The 24,196-nt window shown below is 38.0% G+C and overlaps 1 protein-coding gene across 1 annotated transcript; it reads left to right on the top strand.

Annotated features, from left to right (window-relative positions):
- The first annotated feature begins 217 nt into the window (after nucleotides 1–217).
- Mtnr1a (melatonin receptor 1A) lies at nucleotides 218–24,196 on the top strand. The gene is made up of 2 exons (XM_020165401.2): nucleotides 218–410; nucleotides 22,183–24,196. The coding sequence occupies exons 1-2, from the start codon at nucleotides 218–220 to the stop codon at nucleotides 23,049–23,051; spliced, it is 1,062 nt and encodes a 353-aa protein (XP_020020990.1). The 3' UTR covers nucleotides 23,052–24,196.

Consider the following 24,196-nt stretch of genomic DNA (forward strand, 5'->3'; position numbering starts at 1 on the left):
GGCGGCGTCACCAGGTGTCCCCAGGCTGTGGCAGCCAAGTGCACAGTGGGTGTCCGGCCGGGGGGAGGGGGGAGCGGGCAGCGCGGCGGCGAAGGAGCAGTCGGGATGCGGAGGGGGCGCGGGAGGGCCGTGCGGGGACATAAAAAGTGGAGCGGGCTGGCGCTGCCCGCGGGCGGCCGGGGCGGTGGCCGGGCGGCGGTGACGCGCCCCGGGGACCATGAGGGGCAATGGTAGCGCGCTGCTCAACGCCTCGCAGCAGGCGCCGGGCGGCGGGGAGGGCGGCCGGCCTCGACCCTCGTGGCTGGCCTCCACGCTCGCCTTCATCCTCATCTTCACCATCGTGGTGGACATCCTGGGCAACCTCCTGGTCATCCTGTCGGTGTATCGGAACAAGAAGCTGAGGAACGCAGGTAGGGGGGGTCCCGGGACCCATGGGCTGCGGGGCCGCCCCGATGTCACCCAGTGCGATGTCACCCAGCGCCAGGCCCCTGTGCGACACCCTGCAGAACGCAGGTCCCACAGCCCCGAGGAAAGTTCACAGAAGTCTTTTCCATAAAATCTAGGGACTTCAGATCATTTTTCCTCAGGGCTGTCGGTTCACTTTTTCTTTAGCCTGCCCATCCTTTTAAAATGCCTTTTCACAAAACAATCAGAAGTCCCTAACAGTTAGAAGAAAACTTGCCCAGAGAGCCTCTCTTTACTTTGGGGACTTCTCTTTACTCTAGTTTTCTATTTCTGGAACTTATTAGGGGGAGAGACATTGCCTGCAGGTTTAGAAAGCTCCTCAGGACATCCTTTCAAATCCCATCTAGAAACTCATCTGTTGCTTGGTTTTACATATAAATTAGTTTTCCAACTTTGCTAAAATAGGAGAAAATACATAAGCTGGCAAGGTGAGAGTGTAACTGTTAGTTTTGTTGTTTCTCACTTACAAGCTTACAATTGGGAAAAAACAATAACATACCTCCTAAACATGCTTTGGAAAGCCCTTTTACCCCTGCAAGTCAACAAGTTTGTGTTTTAAAAACAGACGGTGTAGTAAAGAATACAGTTACATCTCGTGTAGGACCAGAGCTAATTTTGTGCCTGAGTTAAACTTCCTTTATCCTTGAGCAGGATTGAAGTAGTGGATAGTTTCTCCCCTAGCCCATGATGTTCACACTTCTAACTGGTGTTCAGATGCCTGATTTCCTGTCCTTTATTTGGAGACAAACTTTTGGGAGAACAAGTGGAATAGGGAAGATGCTGTGCACTTAAATACTCACACAGAGTGGTGTTTTTGTTGTAAACCAGACCATTTATAAAAGCTCCAATTTTGTTCAGCTCCTTTTGGGGAGATCTCCCCTTCTAGTTTTTGCTTTCTATAATGCTTGGGGCAGGACATAGTTTAAGAATTACTTAATAAGCCCCTAATAATAAAAATTCAATTTAAATTAGTAAATTGAATAACCTCAAATCACAGTTGATTGAAGGTAGGGCAATTCTGCCTCCAAAATGGGGCTAAGACCAGGGTGTAGCTCAGTGGTAGAGTGTTTGTCAGCATGCTGTCTAGAATCCCAGAGGCCGGGGTTTGATCTCCAGCACAGGAAAAAAAAAGTGTGTGGGGATGGGGCTCATTCCTTCCTAGACATAAAAGCAGCTCTCAGCTCTCCCTGGGCCAGATGTGGTTGTGAGCACTAACAGAGTGAATCTTTGGGCCAGCCCAATGATGAGGTGCCATTGTTACCCACCTTACAGAGGAGGACCCCACTGTAGGGCACATGGGTCTTTCAGACTACATGCTGGGCAGGCTTTGGGAACTTTGAATCCTGTAGCATCCTTCATCTGAAAAATCCACACTCATGGGATAATTCTGCTTCTGGTGCTTGATGAAAAGTTCTCCTGCCCACTGCATTGCTTACTTGCTAGGTATTACATTGCTACAGGAGACTGGGAGGTCCTCAGTGAGTTCTAATCTGCAAGTTTTAATCATTGGGACTTTTTGTTCAAATGGAGCCCTGTTGGAGTTTAAACTATTTGAGGCTTTCTAAAAGAGATGGCAATTTGGAACAGTGACAGATACAGCTGATTCAAATAGAAGTTTGGGGATGCTTATTAAAAGTTCTGATGATTTGTTCAGTCCTTCTATTTCAGTTACATTTATTTTCATTATTAAATGAAAAGATGGAAAAAGAGAATGGAAAGGATTCTAAGGCATCTAAACTTTGAAATAGTTCTTTCTTTTGGAAGAACTGGTATGATTTTAGAGTTATTTCTCCCCTCAAGGGAGTATGTTGGTCTTTGACTTCCTAGGGAAGAAATTTACACTGTTGAACCATCTGTAGGCTGAGACACTGACCGATCAGAGCAGACACGGCTCTGTCAATCACGAGGCTCTTAAGTGTTGGCAGAATATTTGCTCTGCTTCTGTCCACATTTTGATAACTAGAGCCAATACTACCACATATGTCTTCAGAGTAAATTTCGTACATAATGAAGTGGAACTCTAGGGTTTTATCCTTGCTCTCTGCCTTCTGATTTGAGAAATCACTCGTGATCCAAGCCTCATTTTCCACCATTTGTCCGAGAGAGATAATATCTGATTGTTTTAGCCATATACAATGTCGAATTGTAATTGTTGCAATTACTTAATGAAATGATGCATATGAACATACTTTGGAAAAGATGATAATGTATGTTTGGGTTTTGTTGTTGTTTATCACCAGGAGGTTGAGGGGGAGAAGTGAGAGGGTGATCTAACCAATGTACAATATAAACCTAATTGGAATTCACTATGAATCTCTCCCTGTGTAACAAATATATCCTAATTTTAAAAAATTTATAATAAAAATAAATCAGTGCGGTGCAGACTTAGGATTTGTGCAATTTTCTACATGTACATTATACTTAAATGAAGCAACTTTTTGCTAAAGAAAATATAAAGCAAGAATACAGTGTTACTGGCTTCTGCTCAGTGATCTGGCAACCTAACTTGTGTAGGATATAGACAAAAAAAAAGGGAAAATTAGCAAAAGTGACAGACCCATAGTCAGTTTGTTCTAACATAGTATTCCATACTTTATATTGGGGTCTAGCTCCCAATATAATTTACTATTAGCAGTAAATTAGGAAAAAGATTGGCACACTTAAAGAAATAGCACATGGTGGCAAAGGGCATCATTAAAAAAGACTCGTATCTTTATCCCAAGCTAGCAAAAACACTGTGTCTTTCTTATTATCTCTTATGTTTTCTCTTCAACAAAATCGGAGAAGAAGAGGGCAAAACAGGTTCTGCCTGGAAGCAGGGGTTTGTGGGGGTGGGGAGTGGGGGGAGGTGACACAAACAATGTGTACGCATGTAAGTAAATGTAAAAACAATAAATAAAAGGAGAAAGAAAAAGACTCTTTAAAGGCAGGTCTGAAAAACTGAACAAGAATCACGTTTTGTGGGTGTTCCATGAAGAAGCAGAAGAACCTGCTCACCTTTGGGCTCTTCTCAAACCCTACAGCACAATGAGCTATTTATTAATTACGACCCTGGCCAATCCTGCACACAGTTCTGCTTTAGAAGATAGGGCCATAAGGCATTTTTAGAAAGATAACCATGTAAAGAAATTTATTATTGTTATTTAGTCTGGGTACAGGGCAAGATAAATAAAACATCAAAAATTGTAAAAAAATTGTCCCCAGAATGATTCTGTAACCAGATGGTTGACACTGTGCTATGGCACTCTTACACTTGCTTCTTTTGGTTCTACAGGGACTATGGTCTATATCTGCCCTGCATTATCTCTCATAAACAAGGGAGAGAAATTGAACCTTGGTTTAAGAGCTCTGTATTCAACTTTGAATGCACCAAGGCTATTTTAAGATATTTATAGACTCTAGGTATGCCTATTAAAAAGTCTTTATTTTTAAACTGAATCATAATTTACACATACTAAATTACATACAATTTAAGTATACAGCTTAATGTATTCTTACATATGTATGTACGCATGTGGCCAGCATCTTTCAGAGAAACTTGGAAACGGGTGTGGAGAGATGACGGTGCTACTATTTGCTACTTGACAGAACTTACGCCTACCCTAGGGACTGAAAACTAATCCTTTTGACTCTTCCCATCCAGGAGCAAATTGTTTCCTGAGGTGGGTTTGACTTTTAGCTTGTATCCGTTGCTCAGGAAAATGTGGGCTGAGACTCACTGCCTTCTCGAGTAACTTTAACCCAAATACACCTTTAGCTTGTCACCATTCCAGCCTCTGTCCCACTGAGATACCTTGATTGAGCCCTTAGCCATTCTGTGTGCCCTACCTGGCTTTCCTGTCTCTTGTCACCTTTCCTTCCCATTTGTTCCTTTCTCTTCCCTTATTTTTCTTTCCTTCTCACTCATCTGTTTCTTAAGCCTTCATCTCATACTTTATTCACCTTAATTGGATTCTATCTAGGTAGAAACACTTGTATCTCTGTTACCTAATGAATTTATATGCATATTATATTCTACAAGTTCATCTACAAATTTCTTAAAATAATACTTTATGTGATGTTTTGGCTCTTACATGAGTCCATGAAACTGGGTAGACTAACAGTGTGGCCAAAATAGTACACAGGGTTGCTGAGTCACCTGGGACCCGTGAGCCCCCGGAAGCAACCTACCTCAATCTGAATTCTGGGCCCCTTGGTGTTCTGTGAGAAAAGGACAGAGTTAGCTGGGCCTGTAATCTTAACTACTCAGGAGAAAGAGATCAGGAGGATCACGGTTCGAAGCCAGCCCAGCAAATAATTTGAGAGCCCTTATCTCAAAAAACCCCATCACAAAATAGGGCTGGTGGCATGGTTCAAGGTGTAGGCCCTGAGTTCAGGCCCCAGTACTGAAGGAAAAAAAAAAAAAAAAAGAAAACGGCAGAGTGGTATCAGAGCCAGGGGAATGCTTCACTTACTGTCTCAGAAATATCAGGAGAGGGCTCAGAAAAAAGACAAATGATGAAAGATGGATTTTATGCAAAGATGGGGTAAAACAAGGCTAGTTAGCCCTACACATCCTAGGACTCTGTATCCACTGATTCAACCAAAATCAGAAACATTTGAAAAAACTTCATACACATTGAATACATTTAGACTTTTTTGGTCACTAGTCCTTAAACAGTAACCATTTACATTGGTTCTTGTTTTTATTTTTTGACAAGGGTCTTGAATTGGTGGGCTCAAGTGATCTCCCACCTCAGCCTTCGAGGAGTAGCTAGGACTACAGATATGTACCACCATGCCTGGCTTACCATTTCTATTTTATTAGGTATTATAAGTAATCCAGAGATGATTTCAAACATGCAGAAGAATGTGGGTAGTTTTTATACGAATACCATGCATTTGATATAAGGGACTTGCACATCTTTGTATTTGTGTATTCACAGGGGTTCTGGAACCAATCAGGTACTGATACCAAGAGATGACTGTTTTAGTACAGTTATGCAGCTGCTCATAAATCAATGACTCCTGAGTTGGGGACAAGCACATCAGATAATATAGGGGAGTGCGAGGACTTGGTCAGGGAATGTTTCCAGAATCTGTGCTCCGAGGCTCTTTAGTGTGATTGTAAATGTCTCCTTATCTCTTGGCTGTTTTTCAGATCAGCACATTGATGGGGCTGTGTAAGACCTGTAGGTTTCTTTCCAGTTCTAATATCCTTTGAATCTCATGATTATTAAATGAACTTACATTAGAATTAAATGTAATTAATTCTAATTACATTAGAATGTAAGTTAGAACTTACATTGCTAAGAAGCTGACTAGCGATGAGGAGGATCGTGGATACAATGTCATATACATGTATAACAACAGGCAACATAGATCTAGGAAAGTGTGTCCTTAGCAGAGTGCCGTGCTTGTCCTAAACTAGCTGGTTTACTTCTCACCTATCTCTCTATTAGAGAAAATGATCTCTTAATAACATCTGCTTTCTCTGCTTTACTTCCCAAGGGACATTTACAAGATTTTTAAATTTCCCGTGTAATTTTCCTACTCGGCGAAGAATGAACTAATGAACCACAAAGAGTGGGTGGAACTCTTTCTGATAAAGAACTATGGATTGGGACATATGCAGGCCTTCATGAGTTTGCTAGGATGAACTGGGGACTTTCATGATGAGCTAATGGTGTGTGCCAGGAGCAGTTCTCCAGACTGAGCTAACTTTCATGCCTTTGGCTGGGCCAAGGTGAGAGTTTAGAACTGTAGTGACCCCATCAGGAGCATTCACTTAGGAGGAACAGCCTGAATAGGTGGCCAGCATGACCATTCAGTTACAACAATACTTGTGTAGAGAACAGCAAGCGTTAGGTTCACAGGGGTGAGCAAATACTCTGAGTAGGTGTTCAAAGGAGGATGGAAGATAAGCACTTCATCCTGTGATGAACATTTCTAAAATAAAGACTCAGACACTCTCCTGCAGCATTAATCCAAGATGCCTGCATTGAGGTCATAAAAGGCTCTTGTCACATGGCTTACTGATGATTTGAAGATCAGTGCTCTGCGGAATCTTAAAAAAGCAAAACCAGAAAGCAAAATAAAATATCCGACATGGGCAATTGTCCAAATCCCAGAAGAATTTTTTATTGTTGTGCTAGGTGGGGGTACACTGTGGCATTTACAGAAGTTCTTACAATGTATCAAATAGATCATACATGAATTCACCCCCTCCACCACTCTACTTTATCCTCCCTTCTCCCATTTCCTGGAACAGTTTCAACAGGTATCATTTTGCATTTACATGCATGTGTACATATTATTTACACCTCATTCACCCTCCTACCCCTTTCCCTGCCAGCTTCCCCCCTCCCACTGGTACCCCCCAAACATTCCACCCTCCTATTATGTAGAAGAAAAAAGAAAAAAAATGAGAAAGAAATGACATTTTTGCTTGTTTAAAATAAAGATAACTACATAGGGAGTTTTCTTGTGCATTTCCATGTATATATGTATTATAATGCCATTGGTTTATCTCCTCTATTTTTCTTCATTCTACCTTAGTCCCTTTCTTATGGTGCTTTCAACCAGTTTAAAAATTCTATATACATTCTGGTATAGAGAGTACACCATCAATATTCACCTTCTTAATTTCCTTCTTTTACCCTTCCCCTATCATGTGTGACCTTCCCTTAATGTGACCTGTTTTTCATAATAATTGCTTCATTTATATTAGGTCTATATTCTACATATGAGAGAGAACATGTGGCTTGTGCCTTCTGAATCTGGCTAACTTCACTTAAGAGATGATGTTCTCCAGTTCCATCCATTTATCTGCGAATGACAAAATTTCATTCTTCTTTGTGGCTGAATAAAATTCCATTGTGTATAGATATCACATTTTCTTAATCCATTCATCAGTAGCGGGACATCTTGGCTGTTTCCATAACTTGGCTATTGTGAATAGTGCTGCAATAAACATGGGTGTGCAGGTGCTTTTGTTGTAACCTGACTCTCAAAAAGAATTCTTAAAAAACACGTATTTTTGTACAACACCTTTAAAACATTTCACCGTTTCAGGATTTTTCCATAAAGACCCATTTTGTTTCTTGTACTGTCTCACTGTACATGATATGATGGACATCAGATATAAGGTAAATAAAATATTAATAAAAGTCTAACTTCTGTAGCTGAATAATTGTGCAACAAATCTTAACAAGCTGATCTAGTGTCTTAACAAGGTACTGTAAATCAAAATCTCTTGTGATAAAACTTCAGTCTCATCTCCACTGTTCTGGTGCATAATGGATTTTGTGAAAACTGCTGGTCATCTTGGGGTGACTGTTTTCACTTAAAAAACAAGTGGTGTATGGTACCCATATAGAACCAAATCCAATGAGTATGTGAGTTAGGCTTTTACCCTACTGTTTTGTTTTTTAAAATTTATACATGAATTTGTGTTTGAAGTTTTTTTAAGCTTGAGAAAATAAAGGTAAGAAACTGGTAGAATTGTACTCTCTATTCCCAGATAGCTGATTTGATCTGATTTCTGTCTTTTATGAAGTAGGAAAATAGCTTGCTTGTGTAGGATGTCTAATTTCTTGTGTTCAGTGGTTTGAATTATGCACCCAGAGCAATTTTCAGTTTTCAGAGCACTTGTCCACAATTTGTTCTATTTGTTCAAGCAACAACTTCTTTAGGCAAATAAGACATCTGAAACATGAGATTTATAGATAAATTATCCAGTATTTCTTATTCCAGAACACAGCCAACCCAGTGTGGTACAGTGCAAGGAGTACAGGAATTAAAGTCAGAAGAGCCAAATTGAGTCATATCTGCAGTCATTATCTGTAGCATGTTTAGGGTCCAATTACTCAATCTCTGTAAGCCTCAGTTTCTCCATCTTTTCAATAGGGTTAATACTGTTATCTAACATGATAAGCTAGGAAGATAAACTTAGAGTCTGCTCAACAATCTACCTACCTGTCGACCTATTTATCCATCACCCATCTGTCCTTTCATCCATCCATCTTTCTGTCCACTCATCCACCCATCCATTTGTCCATCCACCCATCCATCCATTCATCCATCCATTCATCCATCCATCCATCCATTCATCCATCCATCATCTATCCATCCATCCACCCATCCATCCATCTACCTACCCACCAGCCTATCATTTTGAAGTTATAAAGCACTAAACAAACAATGGTATTACATTCTTTTTATCATGCATTCTATTCTAAATAGAATTAGTTCTATTTAGGTTATTTTTTTCAGTTCATTTACGTGTGTTTTAAAAAAAACAAGTGTACGATGTGAACTGGTAGAAAGTGAAATCAACCAGAAATGAAAGTCAGGAGTCTAATGGATCTTATGCTCATTTGTGACATTGTGCAAATACCAACAAATTCCCTGGTGCTCAGTTTTCCCTTTTGTAATAACCATTATCTTCCACAGCAAATAGGTATGAGATTCAGAGACTAGTTGTAGTCTTATCTATACTGTTCTCTAATTTTAAATGAATCAGTTCTTGAAGCTACAATAACATTCTGGGACAATTGTGCCACCAGTCAAAAATTTATGGTCTTACCTGTATTGTGCAGACTTGGACAGTGATTTCAAGCTAACAAGGCTTATGCTTTACACAGTCTCCAAGCTGATGGATTTCTTGTTAGCACTGATGTAATTTTTCTCCAAAGCTTTGTACAATATTTGAAATAATTGATTCGAGACAAGTTTTTACTTTTAAAGACATTTTGTTGATTATCTTCTATTATGAGCTTAGCTGCTGTTTAAATTTTATGACTTTTTGTTTAGATGGAGTCCTATATTGCCCAGGCTGGTCTCCAACTCATAGGCTCAAATGATTCTCCCACCTAAGCCACCGAGTACTGGAATTACAGATGTACACCACCACATCTGGCATGACACACACACCCCCATTTATTTCATACATTGTTATGGAACTGTAAGTTTTTACAAATTTGCTAAGGTAATTCCCAGGATTCCCTAACAGCTGTAGAACAATGGCTTCAGATTCTCTAATACACGACTGAATTTGGGGCTGATCTTTGGTTTCTCCAGCTATTCATCTTATAAGAAAGTATTCTTAGTAGCAACTTTCAGTTTTGAATTAATCATGGATAAAATAGAACTCTTTTATTTTTGTGGTGGTGGGATTTGAACTGAGAGACTTGAGTTTGCTAGGCAAGTGCTCTACCATTTGAGCCACATGTCCAGAACTCTCCCTTTCTTTTTTTGAGATAAGAGTCTTACATTACCTTTCTCCTGGGGCAGGCCTTTGGATGATGATCTTCCTGCCTCTGCCTCCTGAGTAGCTGGGATTTTAGGCTTGTACCACCATATCCAGCTCTGAAATAGAACTCTTTGCTAGTTTTGTGCATTCTTTTCTCTTGGCAATTTTGAAAGTTGAGGATAAAATAGTCCTAAACTAAACCTTCTGCTATTAGTTTTTACTAACACTTATTTGTTTTTTCTGTTTCTTAAAATACCTGTTTTGAAAGCTTTTTGCTTTGGAAAACATTTTAAATTACCACAGATTCCCTGGAGTTTCTTCTGCTCATTAAAAAAAAAAAAAGCCTAGAATATTTGAGGTGAATAGTAAGATATTTACAAGGTGTCTTGAGTTTTCCCCCTTTTCCTAACTATTTTTAAGTTACCCAGCTGGCTGGCAGAGATACCCTGTCTTTAAAAGAAAAGCACATAGGGTTTTCTTGGCTACCAAAGAGGCAATTGGTGGATATTTTTAAAAGACATTCAAAATTCTGCTTGGTATCACCACATCGTCCACTCCTCTTTATAAAGATGATTCTTAATCTGCTCCCCAATTTTCTCACCTCTCTCATAGGTTGGCCAATCAACTTGACCTGACGCTAGAGGTGGGCTATCTCAGAAACTTACAGTGAAGTTTAATAATGCTGCAGATGAGAATTGAACTTTTTGTTGTTGTTGTTGTTGTTGAGGGGCTCAAAGACTTACCCTTCCACAGAGCTGTGCACCTTTGTCAATCACAGTGAAGGAATTAATCTCAGCAGAAGGGACAAGGAATACAATATATCAACTCGGCACTGAATGTTTTCAGGTTATTGCATGTAATTTGAGCAGCTGTGCTTATGACTTAAGAATGCTTGTCTGCTTTGCTATTAAACACTTTTGATGCTGATTGAATTGAATATTCATTTGAATAAAATATTCACTATATTTCTACATTATAGGGCAGAATATGATTCGTCAGTAAATTCTTGATGACTTGTCAGAATGAAAGACATTGTGCTAAACTTGTATAAAACATGATTCCTACTTTTAAAGATTTCTATCTATTGAGGTACTTTAAAATTTCTGTTCTTTTTTATTTTAAAATAAAAGTAAGATTTAAATTGGAATTGAAGCCCATTATATTGAGTGAAACGAGCCAGGCACAGAATGACAAGTACTGCATGATCTCACTCATCTGTGGAATCTGCAGAAGTGGATGTCTTAGAGGTTAAGAGTAGAATGGTAGCTACCAGAATTTGGGAATGGATGGGGGAAGGAGGAGGAAAAGATGATCAATGGGTATTGAACTGCAGTTAGGAATAAGAAGTGCTGGTGTGCTATCACACAATAGGGTGATTGCAGACAACAATTGTGTGTTGTACATCTCCAACAGCTAGAAGGAGTTTGAAAGTTTTCACCACAGACCAATTATATACATCTTTGGGGAGAAAGACATGGTTCACCTATTTAAACATTACACATTGTATGTATGTGTTAAAATATCACATACCAGTTCACTAATATATACAATTTTTGTTTTTATTGGTTAAGTTAATAAGTTTAAGTAAATAAAAAATAAAACATAAAGTACAAATTAGAAAAACAGAAACGTAGGAATATAACCAAAAGGCTTCTCAAGGGAAATGGTAGCTGGGATGTAAAGCAGTCGTGAGAATTTTAAAGACTGTTACCTTGGGATGAGAGAACAATAAATATAACTAGAGCAATGTGGAAACCAGGCCACCTAAGAAGCAACTTTAGATTAGACAGAATTAATGAGAGACTTCTGAGAAATTAATCAATGATGATGACAAAGCATAGCTATTTGTGCTTGATACATTGGCTCCATCTCTTTTTAGGAAAAATGATACAGCCTGAAAGACATCTCTCAGAGGATAATTTCAGAGCTATCCTGTTAACTTAAATTTGTATTTATTTTTTCATATAGCTATTAAATGGTACATGCTAAAATTTATAATCAGTAATTTGTATTTACTCTTAGGACTTCCTTCACGTGTTTAAGAATACAAAACTCCTCTTTTGTGATCCCAAAAGGTATAATTTGCTGTTATCTTTCATGCCCTTGTTCCTTTCTCCTTATTTAAATACCTGTTGGGTGTCTCCTATGTGCCAGGTGGTATAGGATCAAGCATTGGGGACATACCTCTGTGTCAAGACACTGTTCTAGTTAATTTATTTCTCTTTTAAAATTTGCCTTGAATTTAATGTTTACTTTTAAGAGCTTGTCCATTAGTTTTAATTTTAATTTTATTTCTACTTTTCATTACTTTTTTGGGGGAGTGATATTGTTTTTGCAGCACTAGCATTTGAACTTTTGAACCACTTGAGCCATTCTACCAGCCCTGTTTTGTGTTGGGTATTTTCTTTTCTGAAGTTTTTTTTGTTATCATATTATCATACTGGGGGAACATTGTGACATTTACAAAAATGCTTACATATCTTAGTTAAATTCACCCCCTTCATCATCCTCTTCTACCCCATCTCCTTCATGCTTAGAATAGTTTCAGCAGGTCTCACTGTTCGATTTTCATACATGAGTACATGAGATTTCCACCATATTCACCCTCGTAAATCCTTTCCTTACATACCCCTTCCCATTGGTACCATACCACAGACAGGACCTGATTTATGTTCCTGTCCTCTGCTTCTGAAAAAAAGACATTTTTGCTTTTTAAGATATCTATACAGAGTTTCATTATGACATCTCCATGTATATGTATTGTGTCCCAAATTGATTAATCCCCTTAACTTTTCTACCTTTTTACCTTGATCCTCTTCTTAGGGTGAGTTCAACAGTTTAAAAAATTCTGTATTCATTCTTCTGTAAAAAATACATCACCCATATTCATCTTTTTAACTTCCTTCTTCGACCTTCTCTCTCCCTTTACTGCCTTTCCCTTCACGTGATCTGTTTTTCACTCTTGTCCTTCATTGTTTAGGTGTCTGTTCTTTGCTCAGTGGGATTTTTGCTTGTACGCGTATTGTGCTTAAGTTAATGTGGCCCCCTTAACTGCACTTCCTTGCCCTTTTCCCTCATCCTGCGTTGTTTAATAGTTTTCATGTTTCCTTTTGTCTTATTCCAACACAAATGTGATATATTTCATTATTATTCACAATCTTTCTTTTTCTTTTCTTCCTCCCTTGGTCTCCTCTGTCAGTTCCACTTTCATATACATACTCTGTATATATTTCCATGTATATATATAATTGCTTGTACTTGTATCTATGAGAAAGATTAACAAATGGGACTACATGAAACTAAAAAGCTTCTGTACAACAAAAAAAATGGTCACCAGATTGAAGATGCAGCCCATGGAATGGGAGAAAATCTTTGCCAGCTATCCATCTGACAGAGGATTAATAACTAGAATATACAGGGAACTCGAAAAACTAAACTCCCAAAACATCAATGACCCAACGAAGAAATGTGTTGGGTATTTTCAAGACAGGGTCTCGAGAACTATTTGCTTGGGCTGGCTTTGAACCATGATCCTCCTGATCTCTGCCTCCTGAGTGGCTAGAATTACAGGTGTGAGCCTCTGGTGCCTACCTTCATTACTTTTTTTTTTTTTAAAGTTTATCATTAATTGTTCTCTGTACTTTAATTTGGAATACTTTCAGCTATTGTCATTTTTGTGTTTAGCTTATTATATTATTTACTAAATGCATTTTAAAAAGATGATTATTTTTATATATTATTTAAAGCAAACATTCCTTATATATGGAAAATTAGTTCTGTTAGACTCATTTAAAAAATATATTTTCTGTGGCTGAGTGCAGTGGCTCCCAACTGAGATTGGGAATATCATGGTTCAAGGCCACCTTAGGCAAAAAGTTCATGAAACCCCCATCTAAACTGAAAACACTGGTATAGTGGTCCATGCCTGTCATCCCAGCTATGATGGGAAGCATAAATAGGAGGATAGAAGTCCATGCCAGCCTGTGCAAAAAGTGAGGCTCTCCAAAATAGCCAGAGCAAAAAAGGGCTGGAGACCTAGCTTAGAGTACCTGCCTGGCAAGCACAAAGCTCTAAGTTCAAACCTCAGTACTCCCTATGAGGAATGTAGCCTCTGGAGCCAGGTAGCCTGGAGTAGAACTCTGACAAAGCCATCTGATGTGTGATTCTGGGCAATTTGCTGAGCTTGTACATTTTCCTCACTTATTAGTTTGAAACTATACTGTTTCAAGAGTGAAGTGGATGACTATACTTCAAGTTAGTTATCAGTTAAGTATAACATTTCCAGTTAGCAGAATAAATCATTTTGTATTATTGGTATAGAGTTATGACAAATTAGTATATTTTAATTTTAAGGCAGAATATAGTAGTTAACCCTTCAAGGTATGTAAATGCTCTAAACACATCAGAAAATAAAGTCAAATTTTGAATTTTTATAGTGAATGTGAGAGTAAAGTTTATTAGGAAAAGAATATCCAGATTTTGAACTTTTAAAAATTATTTTTACAAGAATTTTATTTCATACCATGCCAGTGTTAACTTTTCTCTTTTTCTTATTGAGTTATTCTTAATATATAAATAGGGCAGTATTATGATTTACTATATCTAATAATGATATTAATTCTTTTAGCAATTTAGAACCATCATTTAGTGCAATAATTTGTTTTTTCAAGCTAGGATTTTCATTGAGTCTTTCAAGGTTGGGAAAATTGCCTAAGGAAATAAAGACTATTATTCTAAACAGAGTTAACATAGCTTTTTTGATTGCCTATTAATATGGATGAAATATTACACTTTTATTTTTGAAGTTTCATTCTGAATTCTCTGAGGTGGAAAACAGTCCAGATATCAGTAATTTGTCACCAGCTTAAAGAGGAAAGGTTGGATCAATTTGGTTGTAACATGAATGTTTTACATACTAAAAATGTCTCCCTAAACCACCTTTTCTGAGAAAAGAATAACCAAACCTAGAAAATGAGAATTCCTCTTGGGATTTTTTACTTGCAAAACTGAACAAGATCTAGAACAAGAGGGTTATGTGTATCACTTTATATTAAACTACTTGACCAATCTTAGTCTAAAGAGATCAAAGTGGGGTCAAGAAGACAAAAGAGAGGAAATTCTCCATGTATTGTGTTAGATGAACAGGGAATGATGCAGCCAGTGTATATGAGTGGTACTCTATGAAGAGGGTGTGATGTGGACACTGTTACATGAACAGCGTGTTATATGAGTAAGTGTGATGTGGACATGGTATATATATATGAACAGAGTATGATATGGTCAGTGTGTTATATAAACAGAATATTATATTTCAGAGACTTTAAGGAAGAGATTGAGAAGAGGTACTGGAGAGAAGTTTGCACAAGGTGGTATGAGTAGAATACAGATATTATAGAAAGGTAGATTTAAAATGAAAGGGGAGGAAATAAAAGATTTACTGTAGACAGAATTGTTGAACAGTTTAGGGGAGAGAAAGAAGCTGACACCTAGAGAGGGCAGAAGGCTAAAAGACAGCTTATTTGCCCTGGAGAGAGCCCTGCTATTGTAGGAATGGCAGGAGGGCCTCCTCGGCCAAGGCTTGCTGACTATGGGAAGAACCTTCTTTGAAGCACAACATGTGAGATTCATCACAGGGGAATAGAAATAAGAAGTGAGCATTCATCTAGAGCCAACTATGTGCTGCTTATACTCTCAAATCAAATAAATCAAATAAACTTGATTTATTATGCAGTAAGAGACAGGCTTTGAGACCTATGACTTTCCCAAAAGCATTTTAGCAAGTGGCATATGCTAGATTTGAATCCAGGTGTAAAGTTTTATGGTGCACACTGCCTCTAATAATCTGAAAGGTAAGTTTCTAAAACATAATCCTTTAAAGCTCAAGAATGTCAAGACATTGCCTGAGTGCTTTAATATTCCAAAATAAAGCTTTTCACAACGCTCACATGGCTAAAAAATATTCCTGAGATGCCTCCAGCATCTCAGTTTTCCTTTGTCATGTCATTAACATTTATTCTCATGGAGTTTTGTTTTATGCAAATCAGTTTTATAACAGATTCTTCATTAAACCAAACTCCTTAGATTTGAATTCATGAATTTTCTGTGTAAAACAAATGAAAAGTGTTTCCAAGAATGTCTAAAGTCCATTTTTTTCCTTGTCTAAACTAGCATTTACTACTTTGATGCTAAAGTTCAGACAGTAGTTTCTTTTTTTAAAATCTGTATGAACAATAATTCAGTGAGTCTCTACTCTTGTTTTCCACATAGTTAAGTAGCTGAAATGATTTTGGACCTACTGAGAAAAATCAACATTCTGCTAGTTAAGAGCAAAAGAGCAACTAATTTCTTCTTCTGAATGGATATCACTTGGAGACTCAGAGTGCATTAATTCATCCACAAACCCTGTTGAGCACACACCATATACTGAGTTTCGTGCTCACAGTGAGAATTTAAAGATTCATACCTATAGTCAATGGCTCTTACACTCTTAGAGGAGGCTGACTTGTATGCAAAAGGGTGCAGTTTTTTGTTGCTTTGATACTGGAAACATGTCCATGCACAGTGAGGATGAAAGGATGGAAGAGCAATTCCAGAAAGTATTTAGAGCCCATACCTTCCACCCATAAGCTTTGTTTGTTTCTGTAAGAAAAACAGAGGTAGTTCTTCTTTTTCTACCAAGAAACTAGTGACATCCTTAGAAAATCTCCCAATCTTATCATGGAACTGAAGATCTCTCTTAGATTTTCTAGAAAGAGAATCAGAGACAAAATTGAGCATGCATGCTCTGCTGATGGGTCCTCTAAGGAGGCACTTGTAAACAGACAAGGAAAGCAGACTAGGGCAAGGATGGAATCTCAGGTAATGCTTAGGCTTGGCCTGATCTAAGGTCTTGGGACCTTAGGGCATAAATCAATCCACAGTGTTGCCATTACTTGAGTTTCCGGTGCCCGTGATTGGTCACTGAGGGCAATCTCTGTAATAGGATGCAGCTGTACGCCTGGTGGAAACACCCAACCCTCAGAAATTTGGGAATATAAAGCACAAACCACATCCTGGACAACAGGCCATAGGCTCACCCAGTTGCTGCTGAAACTGAAGCAAAGTACTTCTTTGACGGTTGAAGGGGTTTTGTGTCAACCTACCATGAGTGACTGGTTGATTTTCCTGGAGAGTAGTGCTGGTCTCACTGTTGGCAGCACTCTGTTTTCATGAGTGTGATCTATGTTGTTGAGTCCTGGAAGAACTTCCATCCTTGCTGTTGTGACAACTTTATGATCCCATTGATCAAGGACAGTCATGAGTGAGGAAAGATAAATAGTCCACAGGTTGCATGGTCAAGCTTTTCTTTTGTTGAGGTTGGTTTTTGGAGAGCACTCATATGAGAGAAATATCTTCATAATAATGACCACACTGAGAGATCTTTGTGCTCACATCGTCTCCAGACCCCCTGGCCACTGGCTTTCTAATCATTTTTCTTCCAAATCTTTGACCATCAAGCTGGGCCACTAGTGTCACCCATGGATCAGTGTTGCTCTGTGTCGTGGCCATCTCTACTTCTGGGGAAAATGAGCAACTAGTTTGAAGATCTGTTTGAAGTGCTCAAAGTTCTGTTCATGGGGAGAGTTTTCCTTCACCCTGGTCCTCAGGACCACTCTGGATTGTGACTGCAGTGCAGTTCTACAGCTGTCCAATTTCAGATAGTGCCAACATATTGTGAAGAACCAACCATAAACCAAGCCAGAACTTCTTTCCTATTCATCTGGTCAAAGGGAGCTCCCTATGAGGCCATAGGTGCATACTGAGAGAATAGGATGTGGGTCATGGATATCTGTGCAACCTACTTGGGCCTTAAGGACTTGCTTGAGCACATCTTGGACATACCATTTCTATTGGATACTGTGCATGCCAAACCTTATGATTTGGTGGGTCAGACAACACCTACTCCCTTTGGGACCTTTCAGATCACATGGTCATTTGGTGGTACATGGTCAAGATTCTACCTAGCTGAGTAGCAAGTCAATTCCTTCTCAAATGAGGCATTCTCATCTGCAGAGGATAGTACAGATTTGCTGCCAAGTCCCAAGGATCTGTATTAAAAGTCACCCACTTTAAAAAAAAAAGTGTCTCGATACACTTTTGCTGTAATAAAATACCTGGGTAATTATCAATAACAGAAATTTATTTCTCATGGTTCTGGAGGTTAGAAAGTCCAAGGTGAAGAAACAGGGCTATTTTCTGCTTCCATGATTGTGGAACATCATTTAGAAAGGATGAATGTTGTAGGAGGAATGGAAAGGGTAGACGGGATGAACAGCCCATTCATACTTGTTTTATAAGGTCACTAAGTTTGTGAATGAGAACTCTACCATCATGGCTTAATAACTTACTGCAGACCTCACCTCAATACTCTAATGTTGATGATGAAGTTTCCACATGTGAATTTGTGTGTGTGTGTGTGTGTACATCCACCTTTAGACAATAGCAATTGAATCAGATGGGTTGAATGACTGGGTAATTTCAGAAACTTTTCTTTTTCTGGGCTCCAATAAAAACTGACAACCTTTTGTGGTTACTCAGTAAATTATGTTGGTGTAGTATGTTAAAAGGAGGTATGTTTTTATTCTTAGTGGTGAGAGGGGTAAAGTAACAACTTTTTCTTTACCTTGGAAGGTGGTACTCATGACAATTTCAGTAACTTTTGGCACTGCATGTCATGAAATACATGTGTCCCCTTTGACACTAGAAATAGGGGATTTAACACTTTACATCTGGTCCTATTTCAGAGCAATTGCAGGTAACCCAGTACTAATATGGAGAGACTATCCTTATAGTTCTTCTTGGTCCACTCCTATTACCAAATTCTGAGCCAGTCAGGGTTCCGCGAATCCCAGAAATGAAATCTCTACAAAAATTGTGGGAGCTGATGAAAGAGTTGACCGAGGCTATTTCTTTTGTGTCTGTGCTGAAGCCTAAAGTCCACAGAGAAGGAAATGGATGCAAGGAACACTAGCATGTGTGAGGAAGGACTGGAACCTAGGAGGATGAACAGAACTCCCCTCAGCAGGGTGGGTCATTCTCCCACTTTCTCCAAGGCCAGCAGAGTTCAGCAGGAGCTGGAGTTGCTGTGAGCATGCTGCTGACCCATCACCACTGCAGACCAGAAGACGAGACTCAAAGTTCCTAGACCTGCAATGTTGCTTGCTGGTCTTCACAGGTCTTTCGGTATGACTGTTGGTTAACATACATCTTTCAAATCGCGTGTAGGGAGAGTTAACCTGGAGATATGAAATGAAATGTCTTTTCAGGCCAGTTAAGTTGACACAATGAAAACTCACCATACATTTTAACTCCATGCCAAGTACTGCTCATAGTGGTGATGGTCTGAGACAAGCACTGCCCTCATGAAGTTGATTCCTTGGGCTGTCAGGGGATGGTAAAAAGTAGAGATATGCTTATAATCCACTGTGTATTTTATAGTTTATGTCTGTAATCACAGACGCTGTTATGTGTTTCTTCTTATCGCTACTTTTGTGCCCTCTACATGGTCTCCCTCCTCCTCTCCCATCATCTCTATAATTTTCTAGTTCTAATGTACTTTTGTAGAATGATGCCTGAAGAGGCTCTAAGCCAGAGCCTGGCTAAGGAACTCCATTGCAGACCCTCCTGTCTGTGGAGGAGCACAGGGAAATACATTGGGCAATACCAAAGAATAAACAATACTGTACATTCTTGACTCTTCACTAGCTAGTTTTATGACTTCATCCAATTTAACCCCATGTTTCTATCTTTTCCTTGTTTGCTGCATGGGGAACAGGAAATGTTTCTCCTTTTTCCCCCCACTTCTCCTCACCTTTATCCTGTTATGTTAAATTCCTTTCCTAGTAAATTTGCTATTACTTTTACTATAAAAAAATAAGAATTATACAAGATGTTCACTAATAGTGTACCTCTTCATCTTAACCTTGCATAATTCTATGATTTCCTCCACAGTAAAGACTGCAAGTAAATCTGATAGAGAAGAAATTATTAGATTTTGACAAACATTTTACATTGCAGAATACACTATCATTCTGGGTCCACGGAGTCTTTTGTATCTGCGAAAATGGATAGATTGCTAATTTATCTGAAATAGTACAGATTTGAGAATAGAATATTATACTTATGTATAATTATGATTAAATTATTTAATTTCCCTTACATGGTAGAGTTCTTAAATGAAAAAATTCCTCTTCCCCTTCCCCCCGTACATACACAGGAGCTATGAAGAAGCTTCAAGCTGAGCTACCCAATAGCCACTTCTGCACAGTGTCTGCGACTTTATTTTTTTTCTCCAAACATCTGCAAAATGAGATTAATTCAAAGAAAATTAAACTGAAGATTTAATTAGTGTACTTAGTTGAACAGTAATGAAGTATAAGTCCTATAAAACAAATGAAACATAGGATTAAAGCCATGAAAAAAATGACATCATTTGCGATTTTAATTTTAAACTCTTTAAAAATAAATCTATAATAAGCCAGTTTGTCAGGATGACATTCTGTGTAAAAATGTTCTGTTTCAATGACATTTTAATTTGTTGCTGAATTCAATACTACACATATTTTTAAATATTTTGAATTAAAATTTTGGTTAAACTATGCTGATTTAGGAATTTAAATACTTCACTGGCAATTGAAATTTATCTGTGAGAAAAATTAATTTGTCATTCTAACAAATTAACTTGAATAATATAAGAAATTTTTAAGGACTACTTTTATAGCAATTTATCTGAAATTCTTAAATGCCATAAAGTTTGCTTTTCTTACATCATGACTACTATTTTGCTTCATTTTTTAGAGTAATTTTCCTAGAGGAATAAAATTAATGAAATAGGAATTTTCAATACAAAACCTATCTTATTTCAATGTTGGAAGGTGACAATTTAATTTATATCATCAGACATGAGCAAAAGTCATTGTACTGTGTACTGTTCAAAATGCAAATAGGAGAAAGACATAGTCTCAGCAGATGCAGTTTAAAAATGTAGGAAAGCCAAGTTTATAAATAAATATGTGAGGGGGGGAAGGGGGGAAAATGACCCAAACATTGTATGCACATATGAATAAAAGAAATAATAAATAAATAAATATGTAAGTACTTGCTTTGTCAAAGGCAAAATATATTTTCACTGCTCCTGGAATGCCCCTCCTACTTCTATCTAGCTACTTCATTCTTCATTTTTTCTTACTGTGTACATTCTCTTGTACTTCTTACTGTATTGCAATTTTATTTGTTTTGCTGAGTTTTCCTGTCTATTCATTTCCATAAATACAAATACATATGTGCATTTAATGAGTTTTTATCGAGTAAAATTTATTATAATTTAATCTAAATTGAAAATGGTATAAACAAAGTGATTTAGGTACCCTTGAAGGAAGAAATGTTTATCTCTGGCAAGGCAAATAAGCAAAGGCTCTGGGCATCTTCATTTAGGATGGACATGGAAAAATACGTAGAGGTTAAGAAGTTGGAGTGAGGAATCACTCAAGGCAGAAGGAGTAGTAAGAAACAAAGATTAAAAAGCCACAAAATAAAGGAGCATACTTGTAAAACATCTTATGAAATTTGACTAGAGTTCTTCTATACATTAAGAATGTGTTCAGTTATTATATTCATATACAAAATTATCACTCATGATATTTAGGGATTAATTTTTAAACCTTAATTTCTTTATAAGATTGAAGGGAATTTCTTTTTCTTTTGATGTGAAGTGAGAGAGTCGTAGAACATGAACAACTTTTGCATAGAAATAGTGCACAGTGCTTGACATAGACTGCCTCATTTATTGCTCACTACAACCTTGTGAGAAAGATGCTGTCATTATCCCCATCTTACAGAAGAGGAAACTGAAGCTTGGGAAGGTGAAATAACTTTCCTCAGTCACGTAGCTAGTAGGGGATGAAGCCAGTGTTTTAATCCAGACAGCTGACGACAGAGCCCTTTTTCTCTTAATGCTTGTGATATGGACAAGGATCCATTGCCCTTCAACAACGAAATCTAAATAGAGGCCCATTTGATAACTGCTGAAGAACTAGACTAGACAGTACAGAAAACCTGGAGTTTCAGGAAGTCACGGCTGGCTTGAGAAATAACTTGATATGAGATTTCTCAGGTAATGTTGAAGATTCTAAAACAAAAGATACCATACAAGTAAAATGAACCCAAGACTTAAAAAAAAAAAGCTAGTTTGAAAGTGAACAGCTTTGGATATGGACTCTACCTTATTCTAGAGATGCAGAAGTGCATAGAGAGTAGACTAGATTAGACAAGGACAACAATGGGCTTACTTCCTGCTGAAAATCGCATTCACTTAATTTACAATATGGCAGTATCTATGATATCTGGTCACACAAGTTATGGAAACAGCTCTTTAATAATTGTGGAAAACAATGCAATCCATGCAGTGCTGAATACTAACCTGTGTTGTATAAATCTTTTTCTTTCAGGAAACATATTTGTGGTGAGCCTGGCAGTTGCAGATCTGGTGGTGGCCATCTACCCATACCCTTTGGTGCTGACATCAATATTTAACAATGGTTGGAACATGGGATATCTGCACTGTCAAGTTAGTGGTTTTCTGATGGGCTTGAGTGTCATTGGCTCGATATTCAGTATCACTGGGATTGCCATTAACCGCTACTGCTACATCTGCCACAGTCTCAAGTACGACAGGCTGTACACTAACAAAAATTCCTTCTGTTATGTATTCCTGATATGGATGTTGACAGTTGTGGCAATTATGCCCAACTTGCGAACTGGAACACTCCAGTACGACCCCAGGATCTACTCCTGTACATTCGCCCAGTCTGTCAGTTCAGTGTACACAATAGCTGTGGTGGTTTTCCATTTCATCGTTCCTATGATCATAGTCATCTTCTGCTACCTAAGAATATGGATCCTGGTTCTTCGGGTCAGACGGAGGGTGAAACCTGACAACAAACCCAAACTGAAACCACAGGACTTCAGGAATTTTGTCACCATGTTTGTGGTTTTTGTACTTTTTGCCATTTGCTGGGCTCCTCTAAACTTCATTGGTCTTATTGTAGCCTTGGATCCTGCCAGCATGGTCCCCAGGATCCCGGAGTGGCTGTTTGTGGCTAGTTACTATATGGCATATTTCAACAGCTGTCTCAATGCAATTATATATGGACTACTGAACCAAAATTTCAGAAACGAATATAGAAGAATTATAGTCTCACTGTGTACAGCCAAGCTGTTCTTTGTGGATAGCTCTAATGATGTAGCAAATAGGATTAAACGCAAACCATCTCCATTAATAACCAACAACAATCTAATAAAGGTGGACTCTGTTTAAAAAAAGCAAAGCATTTCTGACAAGGTATCCACACTGCTCAAAGTCTTACTCCTTTCTTGATAGATATCTAGAAAACAGTAGTTGAGAAACTTGAAGCTCTAACAGGGTTGCCTTTGTAGTTTCGGAGCTGGTGTGTAGCCACCTTTGTGAATAAGTGTCTATGCTTATCAAGAGAAATACAGAGTATGTAGAGAGTCATATGCTAATTGAAAAATATGTTCAGGGGTAGGAGTGTAAAATAAAATGATGAATGAATTCAGGTGAAGGCAGTGTGAAAACTTTTATGACAAATGTGTGCCATAAAAGCAGGACTCTTTATCTGTGAGTTCCCTGTCCTTGGATTCAACCAACAACAATTGCAAATATTTCGGGAAAAATTACATTTGTCTTGAACATGTACAGATTTTTTTCTTACCATATTCCCTAAACAATACTATATCATAGCAATTATTATGCAATAGGTTTATTAGTAATCTAGAGATGATTTAAAGTACTGTGTGTGAGGATATGAGTAGGTTGCTTGCCAGTACTTCGGTTTTATACAAGGGATTTGAAATCTGCAGATTTTTATAACCTTTGGGGGATCCTGGAACTAGTCCTCCATAGACAATGAGGGATAATTGTAATTGCCTTTCTTCCATCATTTGAAAGATTTCTAGTTGGGAAATGAATAGAACATTTTATTTATAAATGAGTAAATGGAACAAAAAGAAAAAGTCAAATGAGAGACTTTTATTACAGAATAAAAAGCTGAAAATAAATCAATGAATGATGCAACACTACAACCACCATGAGTTGGCAACACTGGCCATAAGTGTTTGGCTCTATTGCATGTTCAGCCAGATAAAGAATTAAGTCTATGACAGAACTCTTACTCAGATGTCAATTACTGTAGCATTTCAAAGCAGTAGTTGCACATGAAATTTTATTCAGTTTTATTAGACAGTTGGCTTATTATTATTTTGTGTCACTGGCTAATCTGAATTGCTCCATTGATATCTGTATATCTAGAAAGTCAGAATTTCCTGGGAAGGTCTGGGATTAATTATTTTAAAAAAGAACTCCTTCAGTGGTTCTTTTCATTGATCATATCTTACAGACATCAAATTATGGTTGAGGTACTTATTGTTGAGGTAGGTATGTGT

The sequence above is a fragment of the Castor canadensis genome, chromosome 14 (genome assembly GCF_047511655.1).
Source record: "Castor canadensis chromosome 14, mCasCan1.hap1v2, whole genome shotgun sequence".
Taxonomy (NCBI): Eukaryota; Metazoa; Chordata; class Mammalia; order Rodentia; family Castoridae; genus Castor; species Castor canadensis.

Coding starts and splice junctions, on each gene's coding strand:
- Mtnr1a (XM_020165401.2), top strand. CDS start 218: ATGAGGGGCAATGGTAGCGCGCTGCTCAACGCCTCGCAGCAGGCGCCG. Junction 411..22,182: donor CAAGAAGCTGAGGAACGCAG/GTAGGGGGGGTC, acceptor TTTTTCTTTCAG/GAAACATATTTGTGGTGAGC.